This window comes from Lemur catta, chromosome 6, assembly GCF_020740605.2.
Source record: "Lemur catta isolate mLemCat1 chromosome 6, mLemCat1.pri, whole genome shotgun sequence".
Taxonomy (NCBI): Eukaryota; Metazoa; Chordata; class Mammalia; order Primates; family Lemuridae; genus Lemur; species Lemur catta.
Window position 1 is genome coordinate 9,320,004 of NC_059133.1, and position 15,073 is coordinate 9,335,076.

The 15,073-nt window shown below is 53.3% G+C and overlaps 1 protein-coding gene across 4 annotated transcripts in view; it reads left to right on the forward strand.

Moving 5' to 3' along the window:
• Nucleotides 1–1,558: 1,558 nt before the first annotated feature.
• Nucleotides 1,559–15,073, forward strand: part of PLA2G6 (phospholipase A2 group VI) — a 48,624-nt gene continuing 35,109 nt past the window's right edge. For 2 of the 4 annotated variants that reach the window (XM_045552883.1, XM_045552885.1), the window contains exons 1-2: nt 1,559–1,745; nt 10,597–10,850. In XM_045552883.1, the coding sequence (XP_045408839.1) occupies nt 10,642–10,850 (209 nt within the window). In that variant the 5' untranslated portion in view covers nt 1,559–1,745; nt 10,597–10,641. Of the gene's footprint in view, nt 1,746–4,097; nt 4,213–10,484; nt 10,546–10,596; nt 10,851–15,073 lie in introns of those variants that run through there. The other 2 variants (XM_045552884.1, XM_045552886.1) reach the window with 2 other exon arrangements.

Below are 15,073 nucleotides of genomic sequence, written 5' to 3' on the forward strand. Positions count from 1 at the left end.
CCTGTGCCTACTTGCCCTGTCCCTTTACATTTCTTGCTCATGCAATGCTACCTAATAGTCCCCTATAGTCCATCTACTGCTTTATCTACTCATTAAACAGTTTCCACCAGAAATACCTAGGGAGAGGACACTCAACTTCACCAGGCACTGAGATTCTATTTTGCAGATTTCTTCCTAGAGTCTTTGAGTGTTTCCGATCATTGATCCAGCCTCCCTTGGCCTTTTCTGCATTTTAGATTTGCTCGTGTGTCTGTTTCCAAACTTGCCTTGCAGATCCATCCTGAACACAAGGCTGGCTGTTTGCTGAAGAATGGGACTCTTCATGTTGCATTTTTCTCGAGAAAGATTGGTAGTTGGTGGAAGGCCTGGCCTTTTGCAAGCTCCCAGATAACCATTGCCTTAACTTCATTTATTTGCTGTGTGGAGGGCAAGATATTTTTATTGAGAATTCCGAGTCTTCATTTCTTTCTCTCAGCTTCAAGCTGAAACTCTTCAGCAAATTTTAAATCTTAGTTTAAGGGAACAATTTCCTTACCTGTAAAAAGGGGACAACCCAGAGATGATACAAGTGAAGTCAGTTTATAGCTGGTAAAGCTCTGTACAAGTATTAGTTACTACGGTTAGTTTTATTAACCTGTGTAGGTTCTTATCTAAATCTTGCATGGGTTGCATTGCCTGCAGCTGGTCTGGACACTGGTAACCGTGGGTGGACGGAGGAGGAATAGCACCAGCAAGTACACTTCCCATGTAGACAGTGAGCAGTTCTGTGGATTCATCCAGCCCTAGGGTTTGGGGATTGTTAGAAACAGAAAAGGTCTAACTAAGCCCGTGGGCTGGAGAGGGGAAATTACCCGCTCAGTCAGAAGCAAACGTGTTGCTAATGTCTAGCCTCCTGGCTTCTCTACGACATTCCTCATTATTGGCATTATTAACAACTGCCATTTGTTGAAATCCCACTACATGCACGCATGGGGACTAATTTACCTCTAGTCATCACAACCACCCTGTGAGGTACTAATATGTCCACTTCTCTGATGAAGGGTCTGAGGCTCACAGAGATCACATTCATCCAAGTTCCTACTAAAAGTACTAACGTATTTCTTGAGATTGACTTGAGGTCGAGTTGCCAGACAACAACGAATAATTTTTTTATCACTACAGTATACTTAGTATTATTGTACTGTGTAAGCAAAAATTTATTGGTTGTTTAGCTGAAATTCAAATTTAACTGGACACCCCATATTTTTATTTGCTACATCTGGCAACCCCGTTTGGGGGTATCTGGCGAAATCAAAGCAAGTTCCTCCCTGTTGTACCCCGTGCCTTTGTTGGCTTTATTTTTAGCTTTAGGAACAGTCATCAACTGTAAGTTCACAGTTGGCCGCTTTAGTAGGCGGAGGTTGAACACGGGTGATACTCCTATACCCCTCAACATGTCTGCCAACGAGCCGTCACGTGGCCCTTCCGCCCCGCACAGACATGGCCGCATCCCGCCCGCGAGGATTGGCTCCCGCCGAAAGCCCGTCCGCCCTGGCTATAGGAGCCCCTGCCACCGAGCAGTTATAAAAGATGGCGGAGCCCCGCCCACAGGCCGCCCTCGCGCGCACGGCTCGCAGCGTGGGGGCGGGGCCGTAGCGGCGCCCTGGGGCTCCGGTGATTGGCGGAGAGCGCCGGCCGCCGTCACGTGGCCCGGGGCTCGTTTGTTTGCGGAAGTAGGAGGAAGTAGAAGTGCTGAGTAAGCCGAGGTGAGTGACCTCGCAGCGGGCACTGGGCCTGGGGTCTCTTCCCAAACGTCCTCGGCGCCCCAGACTCCGACCTCTTCACCCAGACCCTCCTTTGGACCTTCCTCGTGCCTCCGATTCTGCGGCATGTCCTCCACTGACCCTCTTGTGTCCCCCTGAGTGCCTCCAGTATCCATCCGTTGATCCCACGGCATCCCCAACTCCCATCCCGTGACCGCTCTCCGCTTCGATCCTGGGTCCCTCCTCACTACCCCAGTCTCCTTCGTGTGTCTCCGTCAGTGTCCCTAACTTCCTGAATCAACGCCTTTCTCCCATTCCGCCAGCTCTGCCTCTCGGTGGCCCCAGCTTTCACTCTGGGGCCCTCTGATTGTCCCCACCTGCTTTCCTGTGGTCTTTTAAGTGTCCGATTTTCCGCCTCAGATTTCCCCCTTGATTCCCCACTTCACCCCCTTCTCTCTTCTGCATTCTTCCTTTTGTGGCCTCCATGTTCCCATTTCTAACTCCTTGCTTCTCCCGGCTTCTCCTCCCTCAAGTGCCTCCAGATTTCATCTAGAACTGCCCCCTACATGCTCCCTCAGCCTAGTCACCCCAGAGTCTCCCAACGCCTAATCCTGTGTCCACCTCCTGCTCCCACAGATGATCTGGAAGCTGATGACAGCCAATGTGTGACCCAGGTGACCATGTGACTTGGCGAAGGCCAAGCCCGTGGGTGTGGGATAGGGAGGGCACAGGTCTCAGGGATCTGTGCCCATATTTTTAATGGGCTACTCACATGACCCCAAATACCTTCCCTTCCCCTGAGCTTCTGGCTCTTTCCCTCACCTGCCTCCTACCCGCCCAACAGGATGTCAGGCAGGTTTGGTTTGGCAACGTTGACACTCCACCCTTGTGCTGAATGCAGTGTTTTTGTTATTGTCTCTGCCTTAAAATTTTCCTGGAGTTTGGAGGCTATTTTCTGCCCAAGTCTCAGTTTCCTCATCTGTGACAGGGGAACTATTTCTTGCCCTCATAAGGCTGCCATGAGGTTCAAAATTTGAATGAGAAAATGTAAAAGGCAAAGCTTTGTAACCAATATGGCCCTGTACAAATGCGTTATTTTGCTGTTGTGTCATAGGCAGGATGGCAAAGGAATGGAAAGGGAAAGAGAGAGAATGAGAAGACAAGGAGAGAAAGATAAGCATGAGGTACATTGTCTTTCATTTATCATTTGGCAGTATTTATTAATGACACTTTATGAATCAGGCTCTTTATATATGTTATCTTTACCATTCATTCACTCATCATTTATTCAACAATTATCAATTGACTGTGTGATGTTCTAGGCTACCCTTGATGTAGCCAGTGTCTTCCCCATTTAACATGAGGAAGAGAGGGCGTAGGAGTTGCCTGAGATCACACTATGAGGTTGAAGCTGGAATCCGAATATAGTACTGTGAGACACGAGAGCCTGTGTGATCGCCCTGCTGTGTAAGGTTTGCCACTGTTGTCTCAGTGCCCAGGGCATTTTTTCTACCTTCCATGAGTTACTTTCTTGTTGGATGACAGTATCCCCAAAAGGGAATTTCCTTCTCACTCAGCAGAGTGACATCACCAAGAGATAGAGAAAGGAGGAGTTTAAATGCTGTGTCTGTGTGTGTCTGTGTGTGTTTGGGGTTAGTGGGTAGGCGAGGGGCTGTAGTGAAGGCTGTGTTATGAGCTTCACTGTGTGGAGGATGGCTCCCTGGGAGAACACGATCTGTGTTTTTCATAGTGGGTTTTCATAGTGCCATGCTTTAAATGCCCCTTCTTGTTTTTGTCCATCTTCACTTTCTGGTGAGCTCATCCAGTCTCGTAGCTTTAAGTATTGTCTCTCCTCTGACAACCCCCAGTCCAGTTCAGGCTTTCCCCAAATGATAGACTCAGATATCTAGTTGTTCATTTAGTCTCTCAAACTGAGGCGTTTCAAACTTAAAGTATTTAGAATTCACCTCCTGATAGTCATCCCCTCCATCCCTTACCCCACCCTCAACCAGAACCTGTCCCTCCCTTCTCCTTCCCATATTAGGAGATGGTGGTACTTACTATTCATTCAGGCCAAAGTTACGAGATTTTCCTTGATGCCTCTCTGTCTCACCTCACATCCATCCAGAGTGATCTTGCTAAAATGTTGTCTCCTTGCTCCAAGCCCTGCAATGGCTTTTCCTCTCATTGCATGTGTCTGGCCCCCTGTGACCTCTCTGATCTCACTGGCTTTCTTGCTGTTCCTGGAACTCACCAGGCATGCTCCAGCCCCAGGGCCTTTGCATTTGCACTTTCCTCTGCTTGGAAGGCTCTTCACCTAGATATCCATATGACTTTTGACCTCTCTTCCCTCAGGTATTTAAGGTCAAGTTCTTGGTGAGGACTTCTCTGGTCAACCAATCTAAAATTTCAGTCTCCAGTCTCCAACACTTCCTATCCCCCTTCTCTGGTTTACTTTACTCCTCAGCAGGTAATTAGCATCTAAAATCTCTGTGTGTGTGTGTCTGTGTGTATGTGTGTGTGTGTGTCTAGTCTATTTATCTTATTTATTATTTATAGCCCTCTCTAAAATAACAATTCCAAGAGGGCACGAGGGATTTTGTCTGTTTTATTCACTATTATATCCTTGGCAGTTAGAACAATGCCTGCTACAATATGTCCTCAATAAATATTTGTGGGGTGAATCATAAAATGGGCCACGCTGTTCCATGCCACTGGCCCAAAGCTTTCCTAGTCCCCATGCCTCATGTCCTTGGGAACTCCAGCAGCAGTTCTGGGGCAGTTTGCTTCCAGGGGAGGTCCAGCCAAGCAGAGTGAATGAAAGAGATACTTTTTTCTTTTGTGAAAGAACATTTTGCTTGGGCTCATGTGAATGGCAGCATTTTGAGCTGAGGGCCTTGGCCTTTGGAGTAGAAAACACTGAAACTCAAGCCTCACTCAGCCATTCCCATTCAGGCTTCTTCTGAAGACAGTTTGCGGATTAAGAGCAGGGGCACCGGATTCCCTCTGCTTGGGCTCAGATCCTGGCAAATTATATAACCTTGTGCCCCAGTTCTTGTGCGTAATACGGGTCACACTATCCCTTCTACAGGTGTTGTGAGGATTAAGTGTGGCCATTCACCTCAGACTCTGGCCAGGCAGCTGGCGCTCGGTGGGTGCTGCGTGAAGGTGGCGGTGCTGTTGGGTGAAGGGTGGTGGGAGCGAGACCTTTCCCGTTCCTCACTCGCTTAGGAAAGAGTTTGGAAGGAGCTGGGGTCAGAGTGAACATTTCGAGGGACATTTTTCGAGGAGGCAGCCTTGGCAGTCCAGAGGCTCATATGAAAGCTAATGATGACACCTGATGTGACTCCTACTTTTGTTCAGTCTTTGCTCACACACGAATTGAGCACCTGCTGTGCGGCGGGCCCTTTGCCCAGTGCTGCTGGGGAGTCGGAGGAAGGAGGTGTGCATCCAGCCCCCAGGCCAGAGCCCCGGGTCCTCTCTCTGGGCCTTGATCTCCCCATATGCCCAACAGGGATGGTGATGGCACCTTCCCTATTTCCTTGTGAGCTTGGAGGCAGCTAACAGGCATGGAAACCCTTTGCCAGCCACGAAGCGGGTGGCCTTGTGAGCGGCTGGAGGCCAGCGTGTGTTGCGTGCGCTCGTGCTGGGCGGTGCCGGCGGAGAGAGCCACGGGAAGGAAGTCAGGGCAGGCCTGGCGCTCTGCTCAGACCCCGCATTCTCAGCCCGCTCTGTCATGACGGGGTGGGAGGAGATGCCGGCTGCTCAGGAGGGTGTCGCTGTCCTGCTGCCAGGACTGTCCAGGATTGTTCCAATCATGGGACATCCTGTCAGCCCGGGCTCGTGAGGCCTGAGTTCCACCTCGGGCAGTTCTGTGTGTGCTCCTGGAATCCCCCACGTGGCCAGTCCTGTGAGGTCTGCTTCCTGGCCCGCTGCCTGTGGGCCCCTGTCACCCTGCACCTCCTGGGCAGCTGTCCTGCTTCTCTGACCTCAGCTTCGTCAAGAAGGAAGCAGAGGGTTTGAAGAGGTTTTCCTGTTTGAAATAGCAATGAGCTCAGCTTTAGCCCCTTGGTGATATACAGAGCTGAACTTTACAGACCAAAGCCTGGGGAGGGATCAGTCCCAGCACCTAGTGCCACCCCTGAAGCACAGCAGGTGCTGGATAAAGGCTCTCCTGGTGCAGGAGTGAACCCTTGGGTGCAGCTGGCGGCTGGTTGGGTGTGAGCACAGCAATTCTGTCATAGAGAGGGGTCTGGCGGCTCCGAGTGGGTGGGGAATAGGCTGCGTGGTCGCTGTTATCACCTGCAAGGGAATAAGGTGTGGGGGGGCGCTGCCTTGGAGGTGCCGGGCCCGTGGGCTTGTAGGTGGTTCATTCATTTGTTTGTACCCATTCATTTACCAAACATTTATTGAACACCCACTGTGAGTGAGGAACGGCATGCTGGGTGCTTACAGAAACAAACCCAGTGGGGAGGTGGGCAACACAAGGTGTCACCATTCTCCCAGGGCAGGTGCTCCCGGGGCCCGCGTGGGGTGGTGTGGGCTGCCAAGGAGCTGGGGCCTGCACACCTGGGCTGAGAGGACGGAGGGCAGGCATGACTTTTGGAGGAGGTGGCACCTGAACCGAGTCTTCAAGGCTAAGAAGGAATTTTTTCATTTGTCTAAATGTCCCTTACTGAGCGCATGCTCTGAGACAGGCTGAGGAAGTGGGGAGGATGGTCTAAACCAAGGGAGCCCTGTGCAGGTACACCGAGGTACACTGAGGCAGGAGCAGGCTGTGTCCCAGGAAGATTGATGGTGCGGTGTGGCTGGAGTAGGGGCGAGGTCTGGGGGGGATGCTGCAGTTCCATCTGCATCCCGTGGTGGGCACAGAGAGGTGTGAGGCTGACTTGGGTGTGGGCCTGGTCCTCACAGTGCGTATGTACAGAAATGACTACACGGTAGGCCAGCGGTGGTGGTGGGGGAGGTCACAGGCGCGGCAGGTCCCGTGCTCTGAGCATTCAGAGGGGTGGCTGGGCCCTGAAGGATAAACAGAGGCTCCAGCAGGAATCAGAGAGGACGAAAGCACAGGTCCCTGTCTCTCTGGAAGAGCAGTTTTCACACAAACCAGCCAAAGGGGAGGAGGGAGGAGGGAGGACTGCCCCTGGCCTGGCCACTTTGGTAGGTGAGCAACTGCTAGAGGGCAGGGACAGTTGCTCTCTTGCCCGAGACCTGCCTGGGGTCATTCAGGGAATTCCTGGCTGGCCCTGGCCCAGGAGGAACCAGATGTTTGGAGCTGATTCTTCCTGCCCACCCGCCCACTAGCTCCCTGACCTCCACTGCGCTTCTTCCCAAGCTTCGCTCCTTGGCAAACTCCTGTTTTTCCTTCAAAGTTCAGCTCAAGAGTCGTCTCCTCCAGCTGTCCTTGCCCCGAGGGACTGTGCATTCTTTGAGACAGGCTTTGGGTCACTCCATGACTTCATTTTATGAACCCAGAAGGCCACTTCTAGGGAACTCTGCCTGTTGGTTCCAAGCTCCCTCTGGTCCCAGAGGGCAGGAAGCTCACGTGAGCACTGTCGCCCCACTCGCACCTTCCTGGTTGGCAGTGCTACAAGTGTCCCAGCATGTGGCCCAGGGGTTTTAATTTCCCCAAAAGGTTTTTTGTTTGTTTGTTTTTCTTTTTTGGTTGACCTCAACACATCCCACTTTAATTTGCCCTTGGGACACGCACAATTTCGGGCCTCTCTGGGCCTCAGTTCCTTTGTCTCTAAAATGGGGATAACAATACTTGTTCTTCCTGCCTTCCAGCTCCTGCAGGGGAGCCTGGCACCTAGCAGGCACTCTGCAAGTCTTCCCCGCACAAACCGAGCAGGCCCGCTGGGTCTTTGCTGGGGACTGGTGAACAGAGAGAAGGAGAAAGGCCAGAAATACCTGGCCTCACTCTAGGGGAGACAGAACTGGCACATGGAACTTGCGTGGCACAGACAGGCAGAATTGTCACTGTCAGCCCTCACCGCTAAAGGTCTTGGGTGTGTGTCTTTCTGCTGGTGGCAGTTGAGAGAGCTGCCTGTTGCAGCCTGAGTGTAGGGTCTGGTTGCAGCAGGGAGCAAGTGCAGGTGAGGAGTGGGAGGGGCCAGAGGTCAGCAGGTAAAAGCAGGTGTTTATCCAGCTGGACGGTCAAGGGGTGGGAAGCTGTGAGAGCGAAGGTGAGGGCGGAGGTGAGGCGTGACGAGGGGTGGGAGCTTTCCCCAGCGTCCCCTCCTGCAGCTGTGCCAGGAAGAGCCTGGGCTCTGGGCTGCAGGGTGGTGGAGGACAGAGGGCGAGCACGTGAGCACGTTCTCCCCACTCGTGCCTTCCTGGTTGGCAGTGCCGTGAGTGTTCCAGGATGTGGCCTGGTGGTTTCAATTTCCTTTCTTCCACCTAGTGATAACAATGGCCACTGTTTGTGTGCCCCCAGTCAGCCAGCGTCCCAGACACCTTCCCTGCCTTCGTCATTTCATCCTCACGCACCCCTCCCCGCCCCCCGAAGGCTGGACGCGCTGCCATACATGTGATGGGACACTGAGGAAGGGTCTCTCCTGGGGGCGGGGAATCTTCAGGATCCAGTTGCATCCCACAGTGACTTCCGACCCTGGGGCTCGTGGGTGCTGGACGCTCCTGACTCCCTGCCCTTCCCGGGAGCGTCTGCAGGTGCTGCCCTCCGGAAGCCTCTGCTGCTTTTCTAGGCCAGGCCTGGCCCCCTGGGGTCCCCATGTTCCTGGTTGCAGGCCCCAGGGCCCAGCCTAGACTGCTACTTTCTTTGAAACTTATAATCACTTTATATACCATTTGGAAAATAGGAAAAAGAAAAAAAATTGCCATAAACCCAGTACCCTCATCTACTCAGTATTTTGGTGTGTTTTTATCAGTCTTTTTCCCTGTGTATCATATGCACTTAGTTAAATTCTGTTTTAACAAACTTTCTATGTGCCAAGCTTGGCCTTGGGGTGAGTGTACGGAGATGAAAGCAGCTGCCCTTAAGAAGCTCAGACTCTGTAGACAGCCTGTCTGTGCCCCAGTCCTCACCCCTCCACCTGCTAGCTGTGTGACCTCGGGCATGTTACTTTACCTCTCTGTTCCTTGGTTTTTTTTTTTTTTTTTGGCCACAAAAGAAATTTTTACTAACATATAGTAATTTCTTACTTTATGTCTAAATCATCAATATCAAAAAGTTCAACTATTAGGAGACAATTTAATAATATATTCAATGTTTTTAATATATATTGCCACAATGTCATTTTAAAAATTTTTGTGTCATATTTCGTGTTCACCTATGTTACATCAAATTCACCAATTGGTGAGTTTATTCTTATTGTTTTAAAATTTATAATAGTGAAAGGCAAGGTCATGAGAAAAAAAAATGTTCCTTGTTTTTCTCCTGTGAAATGGGGACAGTAAGGGTAACCATCCCATAGGGTGGCTGTGCGGATGAAATGAGGAATTTACGGAAAACTCTCAGAACCTCGCCAAAGCGCAGGAAGAGCTCGGGAGGTTGGGTGCTGTGACAGCCTGGCGGGAGGGGCAGCTGTGACCCACGGGGGTGTGATAGCAGAGATGTGTTTACACTGTGGGGCAGCACAGAGCAAGGAGAGGGCACCGGGGGCTGGGGACGGTCTACCAAGAACATTTTAAGGATGTGGGAACCGGGCTTGTATTTGAAGAAGGCTCGGGGCTTTTTTAGACAGAAGAGGGGAGGAAAGGGTTCCAGATGGACGTGTCACTGAGAGATGTCACTGAGCCCTGTAGCAGGACAGCGTGAGCTTTGCCTGAGTTGTTCTGCTCTTCACAATCACCACTTTTAATGACCACACGGTGTCTCTGGGGCAAATGTATCATAATTTACCATTCTCCTAGTGTTGAATTTCAGAGTTGCTTCCGTTTCTGTGGCATGACAAATACTGTTGCGGTGAACACTGATGTGTGTACCAGGTCTTCCACTTTGGGGAGTTCTCCTGGGACCGATTGCCACGCCTTCCCTTGGGGTCTCTCCCCTCCACCCTGGGGGCCACGGGTACCCCAGCTTCTCTGTCCTTATGCCCCCATGTGCAGCAGAAGGAAGGAAGCTTGGCACAGGCCCAGGTATTCTCACAAGTGTTCTCATTTAATCCTCACAGTATGTGGGAGATGAGGATCATTCCCATTTTAAAGCAGGCTCACAGTTTTCTCACAATACATGTTACTACTAATCATAAAAGGAAGGACATTACAAAGCTTCAGAATGTTTTCAGAGTTCTGCAGTCATGGTTCTCCAAGCCTCAGTTGCCTTATCTATAAAGGGGGGATGATCAAAGTAAAGAGAGCTAATGTTTATTGAGCATTTACTATCTGCCATCTGCTGTTATTAGGTGCTGTTATCGTCCCTATGTTATAGATGAGGAAACTGAGACACAGCGAGGTGTCTGTGTGCCAAAAAGTTGTCTCTATGCCTAATGTGTGAGGACCCCTCCACTTGCCCAGGGCACAGCTGCCCGTAACATGTGTTCACATCTGCTGTGTCCTCTGATCAGTGCCGCTCCACACTACAGATGAGGAAACTGAGTCTCTGTTGGGAACACGAGGTCAGGGGCAGGCAGTAAGGTCACCTGTGCACAGTGGCAGCACAGGAGAGCAGCCTTCTAGGTGCCCCACCTGGCCTGAGGGCTCTGTCACTTCTTACCTCCCACTCAGTGTCATTTCTCTTTCTGTCCCCTCCTCTTTAGGTCCCGCCAGGCCCAGCGTCGGGAGGCAGCGCTGGTGGGGAGTGGCGACCTGGGTGTCTGTGCAGGAAACCGCTGCACTTGGTGAGGTGGGCATGGGAGACCGAGCCCGGCTGACCAGAGACCCCGTTTTCTTCCAGACTGAGGGAGAAGGCGGCGGGGCCTCCCCACCTGCCCCGCAGAAGATGCAGTTCTTCGGCCGCCTGGTCAATACCCTCAGTAGCGTCACCAACTTGTTCTCTAACCCATTCCGGGTGAAGGAGGTGGCTGTGGCTGACTACACCTCGAGTGGCCGGGTTCGGGAGGAAGGGCAGCTGATTCTGTTCCAGAACACTCTCAGTCGCACGTGGGACTGCGTCCTGGTCAACCCCAAGAGCTCACAAAGTGGATTCCGGTGGGTGACAATGAGCTGGGCCACGCACTTCTCTCCTTGACCCCCGGACCTCACTGGAGGTCCCTTGGCCATGAAGCAGCTTCTGTGGGTCTCCCTCTGAGGGGCGTGGACAGGGCAGGGCAGAGGGGAGACTCTACTCTAGACCCCACACCTCTGGCCCATCAGGGTCCCAGCGCAGGGGCTCGGGATGGAAGGCTGGGGTGTTCCCACCGGGGGCTCGGCCTGTGCAGGGCACCGGAAGGAAGGAGGACAGGGAGGTGAGAGGGGCAGATCAGGCAAGGCCCACTGGGATGACCTTTAGCCCTTGTCCTTGTAGGCACCGCTGTCCTCAGAGGGGCTGGGTTTGTTCAGAAGGGCCTGTAAGGGTTGGCCAGAGCTGTCACTTCTCAGGCCATGCTGGGGCTGCCTGGGGCCAGAAGGGAAGGGTAGGGAGCCAGGACAGGGCTGCGGGAACCAGGCCAGCCGCAGAGCTGGTTGGGAACCGGGGAGAGCAGTAGCAAGGCTGCAGGTGCGTGCTCCGCAGAGCCAGGCAGACTGGCATGGAGTTGGGCTCATGCTGATATCCCTTTCTCCTTGCTCATCCATCTGGCGGTTGCGCCAGCCACCCGTCTAACACGCACCCAGCACCTCCAGTGTCTCTGGAGTCTCGGGCTCTGGGCCAGGCCCAGCTGGCGCTGTGGGATGGCAGATGTGGCCTGTGTCTTTAAGGAACGTGCAGTCCGGAGGGAGCAGCCCCTGCAAACAGGCATTGTAGCACCTGAGCATGTGAGGAGTGCTCTGACGGGGCAGAGCCCAGGGAACGGTGGGGACCACAAGGACATGATCGAGAGCTACTCGGCTCTGCATTTGGAAGGATGAGAGTCTGTCTGGCAGAACGAAGTGAATAAGGTCATTCCAGCCATGCAGAGGTGTGAGGTGTGAGCCTAGAGGCAGATGACTGTGGCCAGACCCTAGCTGCTTCCAAGGCTTTGGTGGGAAGTGAGGCTGAGGGGACAGCAGGGACACTCTGACTAAAGAGGCGTGGCAGCAGGCATCTCTGCAGGTGGCCCACCTCCAGGAGAAGAGCAAGGCAGATATCAGGGCTCCAGCCAATCAGGTGAGATTTCAGAGCCTGGCTGCACAAGGAAACTGAGGCAGAGGCACCCACAGCACATGCTTGGGCTAAGAATGCAGCTCAGCGGCCAGTCCAGAAACCAGTTTTAATACAGCAGGGCCAGTCCAAACTCTGAGTACCTATGGGCGCTTGCTGGCCACCCTTCACTCCAGCTGGCTGTGGTCAGGGCTGGCTCTGTGTGGGGCTGGCTTGTACCTGCCGCTCCAGGACCCCCCTGTAGTCCTACACCCTGGGCCTGCTGGGAAGACAGCACTGGCCAGGGTGCTAGGTCCACCTCTTGGAGGGCCACTCAGCCCCACTTTTGAGATGCTCTGCCCTGGGAATGCCACCACCCTCCACATGCAAATAATCACTAAGTCCTGTCCATTGTTAATATTTCTTGCCGGGATTCCAGATTTGTCTCGGTCTACTTGAGCGCCAGTGTAGGCAGACCTCTGTCCTGGGGGTCCAGTCCTTTGCCAACAGTCTGTTAACTGCACCTAAGCCAGGCTTGCCCTTAATTGGATGTTGCTTTCTAGTTTGCAGAATGCTTTTTCCTGTGTTATGTTAGCACATCCTCCACTGACCCACGGAGGTAGGCAAGGAAGGCAGCATCCCATCTTATGGATGAGAAAACCAAGGCTTGGGGATGACGAGTGATTCATCCTAGGCTGCACAGAAAGCAGTGCAGAAACAATTTGTCTTCTGCTTCTCTGTCCATTTCCCTGCCTGTGCTGCTGTGTTGTTTCCACGTGTTTAGGCAGAATAAGGAACATTGGGTGGGGTTTCAAGCTAAGCACGTTCTCTCCTCTTGAAATTCCTGACATCCCTAATTTGGCTCTGGAGTCTTTTTCATCTTCTGTTCTCTGACCTGCTCCCATCCAAGCATTTCTATTTCAGCAAGTGGCATCATCCCAGATGGCTGTGCCAGATCCAGCCATCACACCCACCTTTCCAGCCAGTGGGAAGGTGGAAGGGCAGGATGAAGAAGGGCACACTCCCTCTTTTTAGGGACACTTCTTGGAAGCTGTACAAGTGCCTTCCACCTAACTCCACTGGCCAGAACTTGGTCACAGGGCCATAGCTAGCCACAAGGGAGGCTGGGAAGTGTCACCTGTATTCCAGACAGCCACGTGCCAGTCTGAAACCTGAGGTTCTGTCACTGTCCATTTTGTTGCTGGCAGACTTCTCCAGGCTGTGGTCATTGCGCACACGGACTCTGCTGCACCAAACCCTCCAGCCTGTTGCTCGGCCTGTTGTCCTGCTGTCCCCTCCTCCTCTTCCGAGCTGCTGTCACAGTGCTCTTTCCAGAGGACAGATGTGATCAGTCACTCCCCTGCGTAACTCTTCAAGGGCTTCCTGTTTCCTTAACATGTCATGTGCTTAACAGGCCTTAGAAGGGCCCGTGCGATCCAGCCTCGTCTCTCTGGCCTCAGCTCGTGCCACCCTGTGCCCCAGACCTCTGCCCAGGCTCTTCCCTTGGTCTAGAATGCTTCCCCTTCCTTTGCCTGCCGCCCTCTGCTTGCCCTCTCCTTACCTGCGGGCTTGAGGGGGTGCTTCTGCCATATGTCCCCAAGGCATGCCACGCCTGCACTGCATAGCCTGCCTTCCTGGCTGCCCACAGACCCTGTGAGGGCAGGACCTGTGTCTGCAGTGTGTGGAGAGGGCCTGGTGCACTAGACTTCCTCTTCGGGTGCCTTCTACATGTCTCCTCCTCCTCTATTTCCCTGGGGGGCTTTGGACTGTCCCCAAAATACCTCAAGTGTGTTAGAGTATCTATCAAGGTCCTGCTACCTTGTCAGGCTGCAGGTGGAGGTGTTCTGTCACTGTGTAGCTCTGTCACTCTGTCGCTGCTATGAGCTGTCAGGCTTAGCTTTGTGTAGGGGATGAAATCGGGTCTCCTGAATTCTCGGGTTTTATTCCCAAAGGCCTGTGAGTCCACAGCACCCCTGCTGGGTGGAGGGACTGGACCCTGGCTGATGAGGTGGCACCAGCGGCAGTAGCATCTGCAGTCCCTTAGTGCATACTGCGTGCTGGGCACTGGGTGTTAAATCATTTTATCCTCACAGCAATCCCAGGAGGCAGGGGCGTTGCGAGCCCTCTCACAGGTGAGGAACACAGGCTTGCAGAGTTTGAGTAACTTGTCTAAGGTCACACGGCTAATCAGGAGCAGAGTTACTCGAGCGCCAGCACCTGGCTCTAGACCCCACCATCTTCCCTTTCTGACACCAGGGCCACTTTGCCGTGTGGTGAGCTGGGTAGGGCTCCTCTCCCTGGGCTGGCCCCGGCCCTCCCTGCCTGACATATGACACAGGGCCCTGGCTCTTCCGGCGTGAGCCCCTGGACAGTTGCTTGTGGCATTGCTGTGTACACTATGATAGCATCAATACTTCCGTTCCTGGTACAAATTAATCATTTACTGCTGATATTTACTTGTAACGTATGACATTTGATGAAACCGGCCAGCCTCTCACTGGTATCTCAGCAGAGATAGGGCTGGACCTCGCAGGAGTCCTGGGAAGGGGGATCAAAGTTTGTGATCGATGCCTCCGTGCCCTTCATAAAGGGGACTAACTTTCGAGGCCGTCTGGACTGGGACTTTGTCCCGAAACTGCTTCTCAGGAAACCTCAGACAAGCAGAGTGGCCCTTGTCCGGGCCACCCTCCCGGGGCTCTGCACTTTGTTCGTTTATCCGGCTGCGGCCCCCGTATTTGCCAAGCAGAGATGAAAACGAGCTGAAAACGGCAGGTCTCTGCCCTCAGGAAGCTCAGGCAGGAGCCGGAGAGGGCGGGTCTGTGCCCGGAGTTCATGAGATAGATGTTTTGATAGGAGCGTGGGCAGCTCTTATGTTCCCCAAACAGCCCTCGCCCCTTGACACGGCTTTCTCTGCTCTCGCCTTTTCCTTTGCTAAGAATGCCTTTCCCTGAGTCGTTTCCCATGTGCGGCTCCCTGCCCCGCGGGTCTGTCCTCAGCCGTCCACACTCCCGGGCGGCGCCTCTTGCCTCAGGTTGCCCTGTGTCTGCTTCCGTCTGTTTCCCACCTGGGCTGTAGCGCTCCCAAGGGGCAGGGCCTGTGCCGAGTCCCTCTGTGTTCCAGTGCCCGGTGGCGGGCCAGGCGCTCCGTAGGTGCA